The sequence below is a fragment of the Gavialis gangeticus genome, unplaced genomic scaffold (assembly GCF_001723915.1).
Source record: "Gavialis gangeticus isolate Ggan-Ray unplaced genomic scaffold, GavGan_comp1, whole genome shotgun sequence".
In the NCBI taxonomy this organism is placed as follows: Eukaryota; Metazoa; Chordata; order Crocodylia; family Gavialidae; genus Gavialis; species Gavialis gangeticus.
Genome location: NW_017729024.1, coordinates 110,253,349 through 110,269,481, shown reverse-complemented (window position 1 = coordinate 110,269,481; position 16,133 = coordinate 110,253,349). Strand labels below are relative to the sequence as shown.

At 39.0% G+C, this 16,133-nt stretch overlaps 1 protein-coding gene across 4 annotated transcripts in view; it reads right to left on the bottom strand.

Annotated features, from left to right (window-relative positions):
- PSIP1 (PC4 and SFRS1 interacting protein 1) overlaps nucleotides 1-16,133 on the bottom strand; it is a 55,886-nt gene that overhangs the window by 15,012 nt on the left and 24,741 nt on the right. For 2 of the 4 annotated variants that reach the window (XM_019517558.1, XM_019517559.1), the window contains 6 exons: nucleotides 13,265-13,382; nucleotides 10,091-10,166; nucleotides 7,963-8,188; nucleotides 7,394-7,512; nucleotides 4,501-4,556; nucleotides 2,846-2,916 (listed from right to left, as the gene is read on the bottom strand). In XM_019517558.1, coding sequence (XP_019373103.1) covers nucleotides 2,846-2,916; nucleotides 4,501-4,556; nucleotides 7,394-7,512; nucleotides 7,963-8,188; nucleotides 10,091-10,166; nucleotides 13,265-13,382 — 666 coding nt within the window. The other 2 variants (XM_019517560.1, XM_019517561.1) reach the window with 2 other exon arrangements.

The window sequence follows — 16,133 nt, the reverse complement described above, 5'->3', positions numbered from 1 at the left end:
TTGAGAAATGGTTTGGTAAGAAAAAAAGAAAGAAAGGTTTTGGATACATATATTGCAATTTTAAGATCCATTTTTGTTAAAAACAATGTTCAGAAACCAGAATTATCTAGATTTTAGTTTCCATTTTTGGAGAAAAACCTGGAAAATTTACTCAGAACAAGAATGCAGCCTTTCTATCAGAAATTCAGGGACAAGGAAAAAAAAAATACTGGCAGCTAGAAAACCTTAGTAGAACATGGAAATGATCAACACACCCAGCTCTATAGATGAGAACACCAGACAACTTCAACTAATTCCTACCATATGCCAAAGAAACAGTACTTCATATTTTCATAGGAGATACAGTAATTAAGCTTGACTCAAACACTTCAGCATTTGGTTTCAACACACAGCAGTTGGTTCAAAGTGTCAAATCTAAGTTCTCTTCTGTAACCCATACTAAAGTTACACATAACTTGGTACTAATGCCAAAAATAAAACTCGCTTTGCACTTTCTGCTACCTCTGTGAATTCACATTTTTAATACCCAAGGTGAAAATACTGGGCTTAAGGTGACTCCACAAGTTCAGCTATCCTCAAGACTTCACCAGAGAAGCCCTCTTCCTCAGCCCTTTCTTCCCTCTTCCTCTGATACTTTTGATAACATCTAATATCATGGTTAAAATGAGTAAGATCCACATATCCACGTATGCCAAATTCTAACACCAGCTTTCAAGGTGAAAACAAATCCTACTACAGTCCTTCTCTTGCCTTCACTATTCTTCTTCAACAAGCTGTTTCCTAGGTATCTCCAACCAAAGTGGATCTTCAATCACATATACATGGATGTTATTAATTGCCAAAATTTATTTTAAGGAAGGCAGCAAGGAAAGAGGTGGGACTAAGACCTCATGTTGGCTTAATGATAAAGCATAATCAGGTGGGACATTCTGGATGAACAGTGTGTTTCTACCCTGCAACCAATCTTTTTCTTGTTATGATTGCATACTGCAGGGATGTCAAAATTACAGTGTCATGTGGCAACATGTGCTGGAGGTGGGGGGTGAGCAATGGCTGCATTAACTCCCACTGCTTCCACTTGCTTTGCTACCATATCTGGATCTGGCTGGGGGCAGAGGCAGGTTAGGAAGGAGGGAGGGGGAAGGGGGAAGTATGACATACTTGGTATACCGTGTAACTACTATAAACCCATAAGAAAGACTATTGCTAATATCTTTTACACCAATACAAATTCACTCAATTTTAAAATTTTGTTTAGTTGACGTAGAACAATAAGGCCAGGCCAGTAGAGCAACGCTGTATTTAGATAAAACTGAGGATCATATAAATAAAAATAAATAAAATTTTAAAAAATTAAAAAGTTAAAAATAGTATTACAGGTATTTTTTTTTTAAATCTTAAATGACAATTAAACCCCATTTTTGGATTTCAGTGTTACCGGCTCTTGGACATTTTTCTGTGCATGAGTTCTGGGAATGATGTCTGATAGCATTTGACAGCTCAGGACTCCCAATTGAAGGATGGTGCTGTAGGTCTGGCTTCAGCCAGCAGATGCCAGACTGAACCCCCAAGTACTGAGCTACAGTTCAAGCTGCCACCATCAGGGGCTGCTGAAATGTCTGCTGCTTGTTGGTTCTGGAAACAGCACAAGGGACAGAGGCATGAGGAGCAGGCAGTCAAGTTTCCTTATATCATTTCCCATATGATGGGTGAAGAAATGGCAACACAAGCAATTAGGCAAGCAGGGACCTAAAAACAGTGTCCCATTCCTTTCTTCCCCCCACCCAACAGCCAGCTGCACCCTAACAACTTGCTTCTTCACTGCTGTTAGAACAGGGGTGGGCAAAGTCCAGCCCATGGGCTGGATCTGGCCAGCAGCCAGACTCCATTTCCCAGGAGCCCTTGCCTGCATGGCTGGGGCCAGGGCAGAACTGCAATTTGACCAAGTTGCCCCTGCCACAAGATACCTGCAGCTCCCTGTCCTGCACCCTGCCAGCACAGCTGAGGCTGGTCTCCATGGCAACCCCAGCCTTATGCTATCACAGCACAGCAGCTGGGGTCTCCATGGAGACCATCCCCAGCCATGCAGGCAGGGGCTCCTGGGAAATGGAGTCTAGCTGCTGGCCAGATCCACCTTTTCTCCCACCTATGTTAGAATATCACATAATGGCAGGAGAGAGGCAGACCAAGAACAACATATCCAACAAGGAAGCAGATGAAAAAGTATCCTTCCCTCAATCCTAAGCTGTAACCAAGAGAGAAAATTCACAAGTTCTGTACATTTCAGGAAGTTTCTCCAAACAAGCACACTCAAAGTCCATCCAAGTGCTCATAATCAGAAAGTAAGTTTGGTTATTTTTAAAGACAAAAACAGAACACACTTGTATGTTCATCATTAATTAAAACCTGAAGACTGGCAATGTTAGGAAAATAATAGAATTTAAGCGGTCCCCTACATAGCTTGATGTTGTGAGGTTTTAGTTGTATGCAAATACACCACTTCTAGAAATCGTGTACATAAGAAATGTGCATGTTCAAAATGTTTATTTTCTTTGTCCAAGGTGAGCGAAAAATTTTAAACAACTGATAAAATGGTGAAAAGTAAAATAAAATTTTAGAACCCACTTTGACGAATCTTGTTGTTTTGGATTTTTTTTTAAACATGCTTACCCAAGGGCTCTTCATACGTCTATAGTACTCTCATTTAAGTAGAATGGTCACTCTGTAAACGGCAGGAATTCTTTCCCCTTTCAAAACACCCACAGGATCAGATCTCAACTATACATTCCAAAACATATTAGCTAAAGGCACTATGCATGTACACCAACTAACACAGCATACTCACAAGATTATCAATTTTGAGTGAATTTTTAATTTCTGCATGTATCCTTTGAAGCCGAGAATCCATTGATGTTTCTGTAAGATTAAAAATAATATTTTGACTGTTTGATCCATTGAGCCAGAATATTACCCCCCAAAAATTCAACAAACTTGATTTCCTGGCATAGAAAAGGTTTTTTAAAAACAGTTGTGGCTAAGCAGTCTATAGTAGCTACCCATGCAAAATATACTATTTTGATCATAAGCATTATGGAGCATTTAAAAAGGAACTGGTTCAACAACACTGTTGTTATTGTTAAAAAGTTAGACAGTAGTTGACAAGCTATGAAGCCATCTCTTTTCAGCATATGCTATGGTAGGAGACAGAAATAAGCTTTCAGTTTTTCATAGCTATAGCCAACTGTTACTCTGGAATTTGAATATGATCATTAACCCCAGGTTTAGAAGCAAAAGATAAACATTTAGAAAAACCTTCAGCTAGGAATCTAAATGTTGTTAGCTGGGTTCCTAGAAACTTAGCAGTAACTTGTCACTTAATTGTAGTCCAGTTTTGTCAAATATAATGTCTGGTAAAATACAATGCACTTGCTTTCCCATAACAGAAAGTAAAGGCAAATGGAAGTAGTCAATCCTTTAAATTCACATGCTGAATTATTTTGGAAAACAGCATCCTGGACGTGCTACTGGGAACTGAAAAAATGTATCTGGCCAGACGCGTTTAAGCAAGAGCCCCCTCCCCGTCCCCCGCAAATATTGATGCTCAGATTTGTTACAACCTGTCAATCTTCTCCTGGTTCAGATTGAAAAAAAGGTCTCCAAAAACAGCAACGCTTCACTCATTCCTATTAGTACATCCTGAGCGGGCTACTATAGAAGCACTTGAAGGGCTGTTCAAGGGAGTGACAGGAACACTAACTGAAGGACTCGGTTCTAAAAGAACTAGGGCAACTGCTTCTCCATTGTGGATCCTGAGCCTTCTACTAAAAATAATGGAGACAGGGCAGACAACAAAGAAAAGCTACTAAGGGGAAAAGAGTAAAGGAGGATGGCATTGAAAAAAAAAAAAAAAGTGATCTGGATTGTTCCCAGGGCCAACCCGATTCCAAAGACAATAGTATTAAATGGCAGAGAAGAAAAAGGGAGTGATCTGCCCTGCAAAAGTTTCATTAAGAATTTGGGCTGGTGTATGAGGATGCAGAGGCTATATCAACTGTCTGGAATCTGAGGCCCTTCTGGCAGAGTTAAGTGTTTTCAGTAGAGGAGTACTTTAAAAGCTACACACCTCTTGACTTTTTCTGCTATTATGAGACAACAAGGGGGACAAAGTAACACCTATAGCAGTCTTATTCAGAGTGCAGAGAACTAGAACCTTTGGTTCCTTAAGGAGAAAGATTCTGCTCACTGCTGCCCAGCTGAAATACTATCAAAAGCTGGGATGACAACAGCCGAGACAGAAGTGCATTAGAAGTGCTGTTTGCACTGCTGAAGGAAGTTACTTCAAACCATACACGCTGGCTCTGCATCTGCAATTGCAGGAAGCAGTCACAGCACAGGTATCCTTGACTTATGATCCAAAGACTCCTCACTGATGAAATAAGACACAATCTGTGTTTTAAAATTAAAAGGTTTAAAAAGTCTGAACAGCTTCTTCAAACTAACCTCGCTTCTTCTCCATCTTCTTAACTTCTGGTTTCTTGCCTTCCTCTTTACTCTGCCTATCAAAAATGTTAAAGATTTTACAACAATTGACATCTTTTAAAAGCTGTATGTAAAACATCTTTTAATGAGATGTGTTTTAGAGATGCTTTAGTGAAACATTAGCAAAAGGGAAAAGGCAAGCCCTGATCTTGTATAACTAATGGTTACATTTTTATTTAAAGAAGATCCTGTAGGCAGAAGATTGTAGTCCATTTTTGTCAAATATAACTTCAGAGGATTGTAGTCACTTAAATGAAATCTATTTTTGTCAAATATAATGCCTGATAAAAATGATGAACTTGCTTTCCCATAACTGAAGGTAAAGGCAAATGAAGTAGTCAGTCCTTGAATTCACATGTGCTGAATTATATTCTGGAAAATAATATACTGGATATGCTACTGGCAAATGGAAAAGTGTATCTGGCCAGATAATAGGTATGCTATCAACAGAAGTTAGTGTTTTCAGAGCAAATGGAAACAAACAAAAGTCAAGGAAATAAATACGCATTTCTAAATTTTATTCTTTATTTATTCTACAGAAAAAGCTGTAACCTATGAAACATTTGTGCATGCAGAATCTTTAACTGTAAGACCATTTTAATGACTAGTACACTTTGAAAGTGGTAAATGATTCCACCTCAATTATGCATAGGAATTTGGGAAAAGTGATCATATAGCCAAAAAACCCAAAAACAAACCTCCCAAAACCCAAACACCACAAAACAGCACAATACAACAGTAATGAAGTAAAGATATCTACAAAACAAAGTAAATTCTTAAGTATCCTACTAGTTATATTGTATATTAAAAATCAAAATTGTAAAATCAATTGTATATAAAAATCAAACTGCATTTTAATTTTAAGGACAGAAGGGTAAAGAGTAAGGGTTTTAGCCTATTTATTTATTATTTTTCAAATCTTCTGGCTCTCCCTCTTTGGGTGAGGGGGAAGGGGGAAGAAACCTCCCCCCACTAAAGTTATGAAATCTTAGCCTGAAGCAAAACTAAAGTTTGATACTCCACTACACGTTCAGTAACTATGACAAACCACTGGTTATCACAAATCTCCAGTACGTCACGTTCAGTTGTCACTTTGCTTGATAAGTCCCAGCAGGCTTTAGGGGCATGTTTTGTAATTCATATACTGACTGCTTTTGAAGCTTTCAATTCACTAGATGTTAGAAGATATACAGAAAAAAAGTCAGTCCTTCCCCTTTCATGCTCATCATGTCCTATACTTTCCTTTCATAATCTATAAAATGATGGAGTCATGGATTTCTTAGTCCTTAGGATTTCTTATTATTATCAATGATACAGACCCCCCTAAGGAGAAATAGCAACAATATCTGTTTGGCCCAGATAAAAATGGCCAATACTAATGATATAAAGGGGCATCTTATTAGAGATTAAGATAAACTGACAAAGAACAAGTCATCTTATTTTCATTCAACTGGCTGAGAACCTTACAGAAAGATAGCATAGACAGAAAATATATAAATATATATTTTATATTAGATTTAGCATCAACACTGGTCACTATAGTCCATGATACGCTGTTTCCCAATACTGCAACCAACAGCTTCTCTCTATAATTACTCCAGTGCACCTGGGCTTAGTTCCTCAGAGATATGAAGCAAATTAGACACCTGTTTCAAAAGGAAGAGGCTTTTTTTTTTTTTTTTTATACATTAGTATAACCAAAACAATACACTACAAATTTGTTGCAGAAATAAAAGATATACTACAGAATTTACATAATACATTAAAGCAGTTGCAAAGAAATGGTAAGGCAGGAGATGCTTACCATTTGGCAGCTAGCCAGGAAGAGAAATTAGTTTAGTGCTCTAGGGAAGGAGTGGTAGAAGAAAAGAGGAAAGGTCTGAGGAGAATGACAAAAATAGGCTGGGTTTCTGTTAATGGGTGCGGAAAAGTTAGCAGAGAGAGGGCGTGAGTTAAATGTTGTCATTACATGTTGAGGGAGGGACCGTTTTCTTAGCTGTTCTCCCAGAGTTGTTACCTTGTTCTCCCCTTCTTTCTCCCTCCCACTAATTGTGGGGCTGGGTACATCATGATCTCCTGGTGACTCCTTCTTCACCCATTCCTGGAATTGCTCTCCAGAATAGGGCAGATTTCTTTCTACTGTCCCCACCCCCCCCAAGTTTCTGGCAGTATCTTCTCTCCATGCGGATGCTTGGCTTGTTTGTGATAATTCTCTTCTGAGTGTAGAGTGCTCTTGAAATCACTCAATTGGCTTTGCAGAGCCAGAGTAGCATAAGGCAGAACCTTTTCCTTGTTCTGTCTGACGGTGTGGACTCCAGCTGCCAGACAGAGAAGGAAATGTTTTCCAGGGGACCCTATGCATTCCACAACCTGACGAGAATTCCAGTCACGGAGTTAATGGGACCCAGCCCTCTCAGCCTCATATATTCCAGATGAAAGGCCGGAACAGTTTTATTGGACAGAATTAGTTCTTTCTTCACAAGAGCAGGCTTGAATATGGGAAGCATCCTTAGTATCTACATTTTTAAACAGAATCTGTCAACTTTGTGCTTATGTTAGGAAGCCTAAGTCACTGGAAAAGGGAATCCAAAAAATATAACAAGCATCATAATATTTTCTCCCATCCTCCCCCAAATCACACTTCATCTCATCTACTGAATTACAAAAATTGACCCTCTGTTCATATAAATATTAGAAAAAAATAGCACTAGGAAGAAAGGGGGGAAGGGGGACCACTAGCAGATATAATTGCAAACTATTTGAAAAGGAATTCTCTCTCAGATTTTGCGTCTCATTTTATTAATCTTACAATTACTGCTACAAGTTTGCACAGCCAACAAAGAATTATACTCACGGTTCAGTTTCCATCTGCTCTTCTTGCTTGCGCTTTCTTTCTCCTACTTCTCGCTCATGTTGGCTTTTTAACACATTTCTTCTATGAGCTCCCTGAAAATTTCTTCCTCCTTTTTTCTTCTGTTTCATTTAACAGAGTTTAGGGATTGGAGTGGGGAGAGAGAAGGAGTCTTTAGACTACTGCAAATCAAGAATATTAATAGTTAAACCTACCCACCATAATTTTTAGACCTACAGCATTGTTCCATTCAGCAGAAATATTTGAACCTGGAATTCCCACACAATTAACCCTAACCAACCACTGTGGGCTAAGAGATTCTTGTGCACGTGTTAGAATTGTGAAACCTGACTATTTTCCTTTCCCCAGAAGAAAAAAAGGAGAGGCCACAAACTCCCAAAGATGATGTAACAGAATCTATGTGATTAGATTAGAATGTAATTAGATAGCCACACTCTACTTCTGTCCTCTCCAAATAATCAAAAAAGTCTTAGTGTTTTCTGAAGAAGCTTTTATAACAAAAGCTAAAAGAAAAAAAAAAAGTCCTGACATACATTAATGAGAACACATACCTTATCACCTTCCTGCTCTTCTCCTTCCTCCTCAGAATCAGAAGCTGATGCAGAGCCCACTTTGGCAGCGTTCTTCCTTTTTGGCTCAGCCTCCTTTTTTCCTTCCTTTTTATCAAGGTCTTTCCTCGGTTTGTCTTCTTCCTTTTGACTCTCCTCATCTTTTTTCACCTGCTTTTTTGTTTTTTCTTCTGGTCCTTTTTTCTTGGTCTTATCTTCCTCATGAACTCTAAAAAGTTTAAGAAAATTTTAGTCAATTATATACCGGCCATACTTAAACTTCATAATCCTCATTTTTAGCTAGTCTAAAGGGTTTAATCATATGCTCTAGTATTTGGAGGATTGAAGCCTCAGAAATACAGGCTTATTTTTAAGAACCTGGTCTCCAATCCTGCAAATATGTATACATATACTCAATTTTAAAACATTCTAATAAGCAACTTCAATGGAACTGCTCACATGCTTAATCACATGCAAAAGGGTTTACAGGACCAGGGTTTGGGTCACCACTACTAATCTTAAATTAGTTACACTAGAAAGATTTAAGGCTCATTTCTTATACAGCTGCACATCACAAAGATCAAGTTTCAAATATATAAACAATCGATTCATTCTTTGAAACATCATGATGACTGAGAAGATTACGGAAGCTACAAGACAGGGAAAAGTAAGCTTTACAAACATGAAGGCTAGGGACAGACATTACACACAAACCAATTTAAGTGATCAGAAACTAGTTTAAACCTGTAACAACTGATGTTCAGTGCACATAAACCAGTTTGAAAATGGCTGAAACCAGTTTGAGATAAACCTGGTTGAATATAGTATTATACTTAACTGATTTGGCTCAAACCAGTTTTTGCAATGTCTGTCCCAGACCCCTTGCTGGTTTAAGATAAAGCAGACACCCCCAGCATGCTCTCTGGGATGGGTGGGGCTCTCTGCTCCACAGCAGGGCTAACCCCTCCCTTCTGCTCCCTGGCCAAAGCTCTGGCAGAGACTTGGCAGGCACAGTACGGTCTGCTGGCTCCCCCCCACCCCACTGCTCAAGCAGGAAATCCTGCCCTCGCTCCCATCTCCCACAGCAGGGACCCCAGCCCCTAGGCATGTGATATGCTAGCTAGTTAATGCCAAGGTGTCTCTGTGTGAGACTGTCTGTCTTCAATTTCACTGGGGCAGGCAGACAAAACAGTGACCACTTAGGGCTGTTTGAAGCTAACCAACAGGTAAGCTGTTTAAGAAGAGTTTGAAGTAATGGAGAGAGGCTACTGTTTTGCTGATGAGGTAATAAATACTTTTTTCAGCCCCCTGCTGGCTTGCTCCCCTGTCAGTTTGCTGCAGACAGTATGATGAAGCAGGGAGGAGATTGAAAAGCTCCATATCATCACCACATGCATACACTGCACACCACCTCCTGCCCCTTGAGCAGGGAAAAGTCTGGGATGGTGCAGGTAGACCTCCCTCAGAGTGTTCTGCTGGGGCCTGGCCAAACCCTATCCCCACCTCAGCTCAGCCCTGTGCAAAGGAAGAGAGGGTTGCTCTAGCACCCACTGGCTTCTCGCCTGAGCCACTGCAGGCATATGCCTGAATTCCTCAGTTCAGAGAGAACATCTATGCAGTTGCAAACTGATTCAATCTTGCCAGGTTAGGATAACCTGCAAAGATTGAATCAATTCAGGCTCAGGCTTTTTGAATGTCTGTCCCTAACCTTAAAAGTGTTAGGGTTCCCCTGATGTCAGCTTGTTGGATTTCTGTTTTGTGGCGGGGGAATGGCAGACCTTTTATAAAGCAGATGTAAAAGGCTCTTCAGTAAGCTAATAGTTTTTTGTTGGGTGGTCCTTCTCTCTTTCATCATAAATGTAGGCATCTGGTATGAATATATACAGGGACAAATAAGAAAAATATCTACATAACTTCTGCAAGTTAGGGACAGAAGAAAAGGCCTTAATGTTTTTATTATCCAGGAGTTTAAGCTGTCACATCATCCTTACAGTTCTTTGCTTCATCTCCTGAAGCAAGGTAACATGCATAACAAACTTTGGGTAGGAACTCAGCAACGCTTCTATTAACTCATGAAAAACAATCATTTGCTTTAAAAATATGCAAAGAGATTTTATATAAGCCAACTCACATGTCACTCTCTGGAGGACACAGTGTTTTCACCAGTTTGGGTCTGCCTCTTGGTTTTGGAACCTTTGTTTCTGTAGCTAATGTATAGAAAGACCAGGTTAGTCTACAGCCAGTGCTGAAAGCTAGCCAAAATGCCTGTCTGCCTTCATTATCATAAAAATTCAAACTATAACTTACACATGAAGAAAGTACAGGAGACCCTTGCCATTTGCAGGGGATACATTCTAGAGATCCCTGTGAATGGGGAAATCCGCAAATACTGCGCTGTGCTGATAACAGGCGGGATCCTCACTGCACTATCATTCACTTTTCTTTCAGGTGCCATGATTAAGGGAACAGATTAATGCTGAAATACTGCAATGTACTGAATGTAAAAGTATCACCAGAGTGCAGTAAAGTGTCATCACACTGTGCAGGGAGAGAGTGTGGGTTGGTGTGGCACACCATGAATATTCACAACTGCAAATTGCAAATCTGTGAATGGCGAGGGTATCCTATATTAAATTATAAACAGGATTCCTTTAAAAAAAATAACATCTCAGTAACACTTCAACAGCTTTGTCAAGGCTTAAATGCAGTGATTCCCATTGTTTTTTCTCTGTGCGCTTTAAGAGTGACCTATCTCCTGTTGCTGTCTGTCTATTATTTTAATTATGGAACAGCTAGAGAATAACAGACTCAGAAATTTAGTGAAAATTACTTCAATTATCCAGCTCATTCCCAGGAAGAACACAACTGTTCAGAACAGTATACTTGCTAGTATGAGTTTAATATGTCCTGTATTACAGAATCCAAAATCCCAAAGAGAAAGTGATCTTTCACAATATTATTGGATATCGGTTAGGGGCAAGTACTTTGAGAAATACAGACAACATAACATTGTCTTACTTCCATTATGATACGCTAAATAGTTTCACTACTTTTCTAGTATTCATACCCTTAAAATACTGTACCATAGGCACATTTTACATGATACACTCCTCTCCAAAATGGCAAAACATGTCTCCATTGGCAGGAGATACTGGCCTGCTGTTCCCAGTGGACATGTTGTTAGGAAATACGCTACCCAATGTTTGAAGTACTGAGAGTGTCAGTAAGAACTGCTAAGCAACAGATGCACATGCTACAGTACCACTAGGGGATTCTGCACGTTACCTAGCAATAGATTCTCCAGGGAGTGTTAGAAGCATGTTGTTGCTTAGGTGCCTCCTGCTACTACTCTGTATAAATAATACACTTCAAATCTCATGCCTTCCAGCTGTTCAAAATATTTTGCCCATCTCTTTAAAAGTAATAAAATAGGAAGTTATATTTTACTAGAAGAAATTGTGAATGACTTAGGTTGAAGTTTGGTACAACTTCCATTTCTTCCTAGTTTTCACGTCAAAAACAAAAACAACCTGGTGTAAGATTAATTAAGCTATAGCTGTGCTTCAAAAAATAGTTTTGTTTTTATCATGCCTGCTGGATGGATGGAAGTGAATCAGAGTAATGAACTATCCATTTCTCAGATCACAGGCTAGTGCAGTCATATATAACTGCTGCAAGAATCATTTTTCAACATAATTTTAACCTGTGATTTTTAAAACGAGTTTTTGCTCAACAAGAATATTTGCAAAGTAATTATGGCCCACCCTAAAAAGCAAGTAAAATAAAGTACCTATAAATTAAGCCCTGCTATACTTTAACTCCCACCCTCAAATAATGCACAATTAGCAGCAATATTTTTCAAATTATCCAGGACTTGCAGATAGTTCCATTCTCCCTGTTTATCAAAATAGGGATATTTACCATTTATAATTTTCTTTAAAGAAATCCTCCAACCCCACATTGTTCCCGATAGCTCCTACACTCCCTACAGCATCTTACATCTCAGGTATTCCAAAGCAAATGCATTCTTCTAGGAACATTCTCAGAGTAGAAACTATGGCCTCTTTAAAAAGATAAAGCTCATTTGTGTGGGAAACAAAAGGTGGCTAAAAGACCGCAATATAAACTCTCACAGGAACCCAGGATTATTGCAAACCAGGATTACTGCATCTCTCTCCAGGTTCAAGGTACATTTTTTGATCTTGCCTTATCTACTAAAGATATAAAAAACATATGCATGACAGTCCAAAACAAACAACACCCCCAAAATACCTCACTTTACACTAGGTAGCCAGGGAAGAAAAATAGAAGGAGAACAAACATGACTGATGTTAGTCATGCTGACTAATGTGCTCCTGGAAGGTGTTCAAATGTTATGTAAAATATAACTAGATTAGTATGTGAAAGCCTTAATATGTGAGTATATGGCTATGATCTCTTATACATCACCTTTTTTCCTCTTACTTATATTTCTTTTGACTCCACACACCTATGATTTGGTTTCGTCTCTGGAAACCTTTAATCACAGATTTATCTTGTATCAACGCAACTGGTGACTCAAAAATGCTCATTCATTTTTTACTTAATTATCTTAAATGGTATAAATTAAGAATAATGTTCCTAGTTTCCAGAATAATACAGCCTTGTTGGTTTTAATGCAAAATGAAATAAGTCTCAGATACTATTAAACATGTATTATTAAAATACACATTTCAGAATCTTTTATGCCCACAGCAGTATTTTTCTTGCTGTCCTATATCATGGCACATGTGGTTTTTAGTCAACTGATGTAACTTCAGTCACAGTTAACTCTTGGGTTTACTGCACACCCTTTTCTGGTGTCACAGATGCACTGGTTCTGCTCTAAATGGCACCTCCATAGGCATCTCCTTCATGCAGGGGGACTTTAAATAACCAGGTTACAGAATGCTCTCTTCTTCCCCTGCTCTTTCCTTTAATCATTACTTGTAGAAATCCCCTTTCATTTCAGTATCAGTTTTAAAGCCCTTGTGAAAAATATAAACCTTTGCTAAGCCATGCTCCATAGAAATAATTGACTCTTATTGGATGCTTAACAGACCAGGAAGTTCTGTGGTAGCATTAATATCTGTTTCACAGCATCTGAGTTTAAGTCATTTTGCGTGTTGAGTATCTCAGCCCAACACTACATTGTTTTGGACTTGAAGTTTGCCTTAAGCACTGGGTATCAAATGTTGTATAATACTTCTGATTGTGCACAAATCCTCTCAATTTCTATTTGCCTCTCTCCCTCCATATTTTAAGTCAGATGTATGAAAAAAGTTACCTGCTGGTCTTCCTCTTTTAGGGCTTACTTTTGGAGCCATAGTCACTGTGGATGTTGCTGCCACTGTGGCAGGTGTTACCATTGTTGTAGTCTCTTCAGTTTCTGCTTGTTTTTCAGCCTATTAGACAGAATACAAATTGCATGAGTTAGGATAAGAATCTTTTTCTTCCATCTTTTCCAAAAAATGGAAGTTTTAGTAACTTAGGCTAAATTTAAATACAATTACTTCACCCTTTTGGCACTAAGCATACCACATAAACCATTTTTGTATTTTATTCTTTTAAAAACACAAACAAGCCATAACATACATGCCAAACCCAAGTTACATTAAGAGCAATAAATTATCCCAACAAGAGAAATCAGAAGGATGATTCACAATATTAATTCTTGCATTATTCTTTCAGCACTTAAGTAAAAAAATAAAATTTAGTTACCATCTGAACTGGGTACTTAGTGCCCTATGATCTACTACAACTGGGTTACTACTGTTTATCTTCTGAACAGACATGCTTTTTTAAAGAAATATAAATATCTCCAACTTAACAATATAACATCTGTAAGGGAAACTCTTTTAAGAACCAATTATGTCTCTACAACCTTCTGGTAAAGTCCTGAAAAAAGTGCCTCACTAGAAGAAAATGCATAAAAGAATCCCAGATGGATAGTCTCCCAAATTTCTAAAACTCTTCTTGCTAGTGTAACCACTAACAGAAAAACATTTCATCAGGAAGCACAGGAAACATCACTCAACATATATTTATAGAGGGTTCACATATCACCTGATATCACACTATTTAACTAGTCTTCAGATGGCCCTCTCAAAAAAGCTGCTTTAAAAAACTGGAAAAACTGAGAATACAAGAAAAAAGGCTAGAACTGAATTTCAACCAAAACACTGGAAACTTCAAGTAACTAGGACTCAGATCCAAATCAGAGCTCATCTACACAGAACTCCACTATATTCCTGACAGAGACACTGTTACTTGTATTTTCAAGGACACCATTAAAGATCAAGTTTTCAGAATCTATTTGAGGACAGATTCAAGGTTTACCCAGGAAGTTCACAAATTCTAGGGTATGGATACTCATTAAGTAGAAGGAGACAAAGCATCTTAGGTTCCAAACCAAGAACAGGAGTTTAAAAAGATACCAGGGGAAAACAATTCCCAGATAAAGAACTTCCAAAGATGCCTAACTAATATTTATCTTTGGCAGAGACTAAGGCCCCCGCTACATATTAAAGGTACCACACAATCAACTGGTTAATTACATAATTACATTTAAACCAGCTACACATGCAAAGCTCATACCATAAAAAGCTCCAACCAGCTATGAAGTTAGACCTCAAAAATGTGTAAACACGATATAAGGTTGCTATTGACCTTTAATGTGCACTTGTAGCAGGTTCTCCCTTATGGCTGGGGGACCCATCAGCTGACAGGCCTCCCAGCCACAAAGGTACACCACGCCCTGCATGACACACTCAAGCCCAGAGGATCACAGCAGCCACAATCCCCAAGGCTTGGGGGTACCTGAAGCCCTTGGACCCAGAGGATCATTACTGCCATGAACCCCAAGGCTCGGAGATACAACACAACCTTAGGGTTCACATGGGCAGCTGGGAATAAGAACCCCATCATGTGCAGAACTCTGGGTCCCAGCTGCATGTGGCCCCCATGCTTGGAAGACCCCTCAGCCAAGTGGGCTCCCAGCCATAGAAGCCTGTTCCTTGCCGAGGCAGAGGGGCCCAGGATCAGGCTCCCCCTACACTGGCAATACAAAGCGACTGAATCTAATGCATGATCCCACAATCACACCTCCTGCCATGCACATGTAGCATGGCAGGAAGTGCAATTATATGAATCACACATTAGACCCCGTCTTGCCTTTACCTGCGCATGTAGAGGTGGCTTTAGTGGCTAAACTATAAGAATTTAAGAGAATTGTTAAAGACTTAATGATACAGTCTTTATTCTTATGCATCCTAGTCACATCATATGCTTAAATCAGTTGACTTAAAGGACGCTATTTTTACAGGTTGTTTCATCAAAGGTTTGATATAAAACACAAACTCCTTGCAGAAGGTACCGTCTTTTAACAAGGAACAAGGTCTTTGAAAGCACCATACACCGATCCCTGTTGTAGGAAGTCCATGGGATAAAAAACAGACAAAGAATCCTGCTCCAAAGAGAACAAAATTTCCCTTGTTTCAACTCTCAGCTATCAAAACCATTGGGAATGTCAAATGCAGAAGCAAACCTCTTAAGTGCTTATAAATTCTAAGGAGAAGTACCAACAAGATTCATACAATAGCTATCTGCCTTGTCCTGAATGAGATTTGTACCCTTAGCAGTTCAGAATACAAGTCGATTCCCAATTTCTAGAAATTCTACTACTGTACCAAGAAGTAAATTGTGTCTACAGAGAGGTGCAATCTTACAAAGACAAAATTTCCTCATTCAGTCACTGTCTTATACAAGTAACTGGAGTTCCTGGATGCCAAATACCAAGAGTTTCCAAAGAACTACAGATTGTGAAACCTTTCTTTGGACAACCAGACTAGAAAATAAATAAGGTCTCAGATTATCTGGGGGTGATTCAGATCTTCAGAAGGATTTCAGAAAGCTACTCCTAAAACTAGATGAAGCAGCTGAGGGGTTTGAGTAGTTAAAAGTATCTTTACATACTGTATATTGTCTCCTGTCCAAATCCTCTACAAACTGGAAGGTCATAGATATGATACCTATTACTATCAGACTAGTAAGAAAATACAGCATGCAAGAGAGGCCAAAAGACATTGGGGAGAATTGGAAATAGACGCACAATGATGCAAAATGCAGGTAGCTGGTATCTGGGGGGGGGGGGGGGG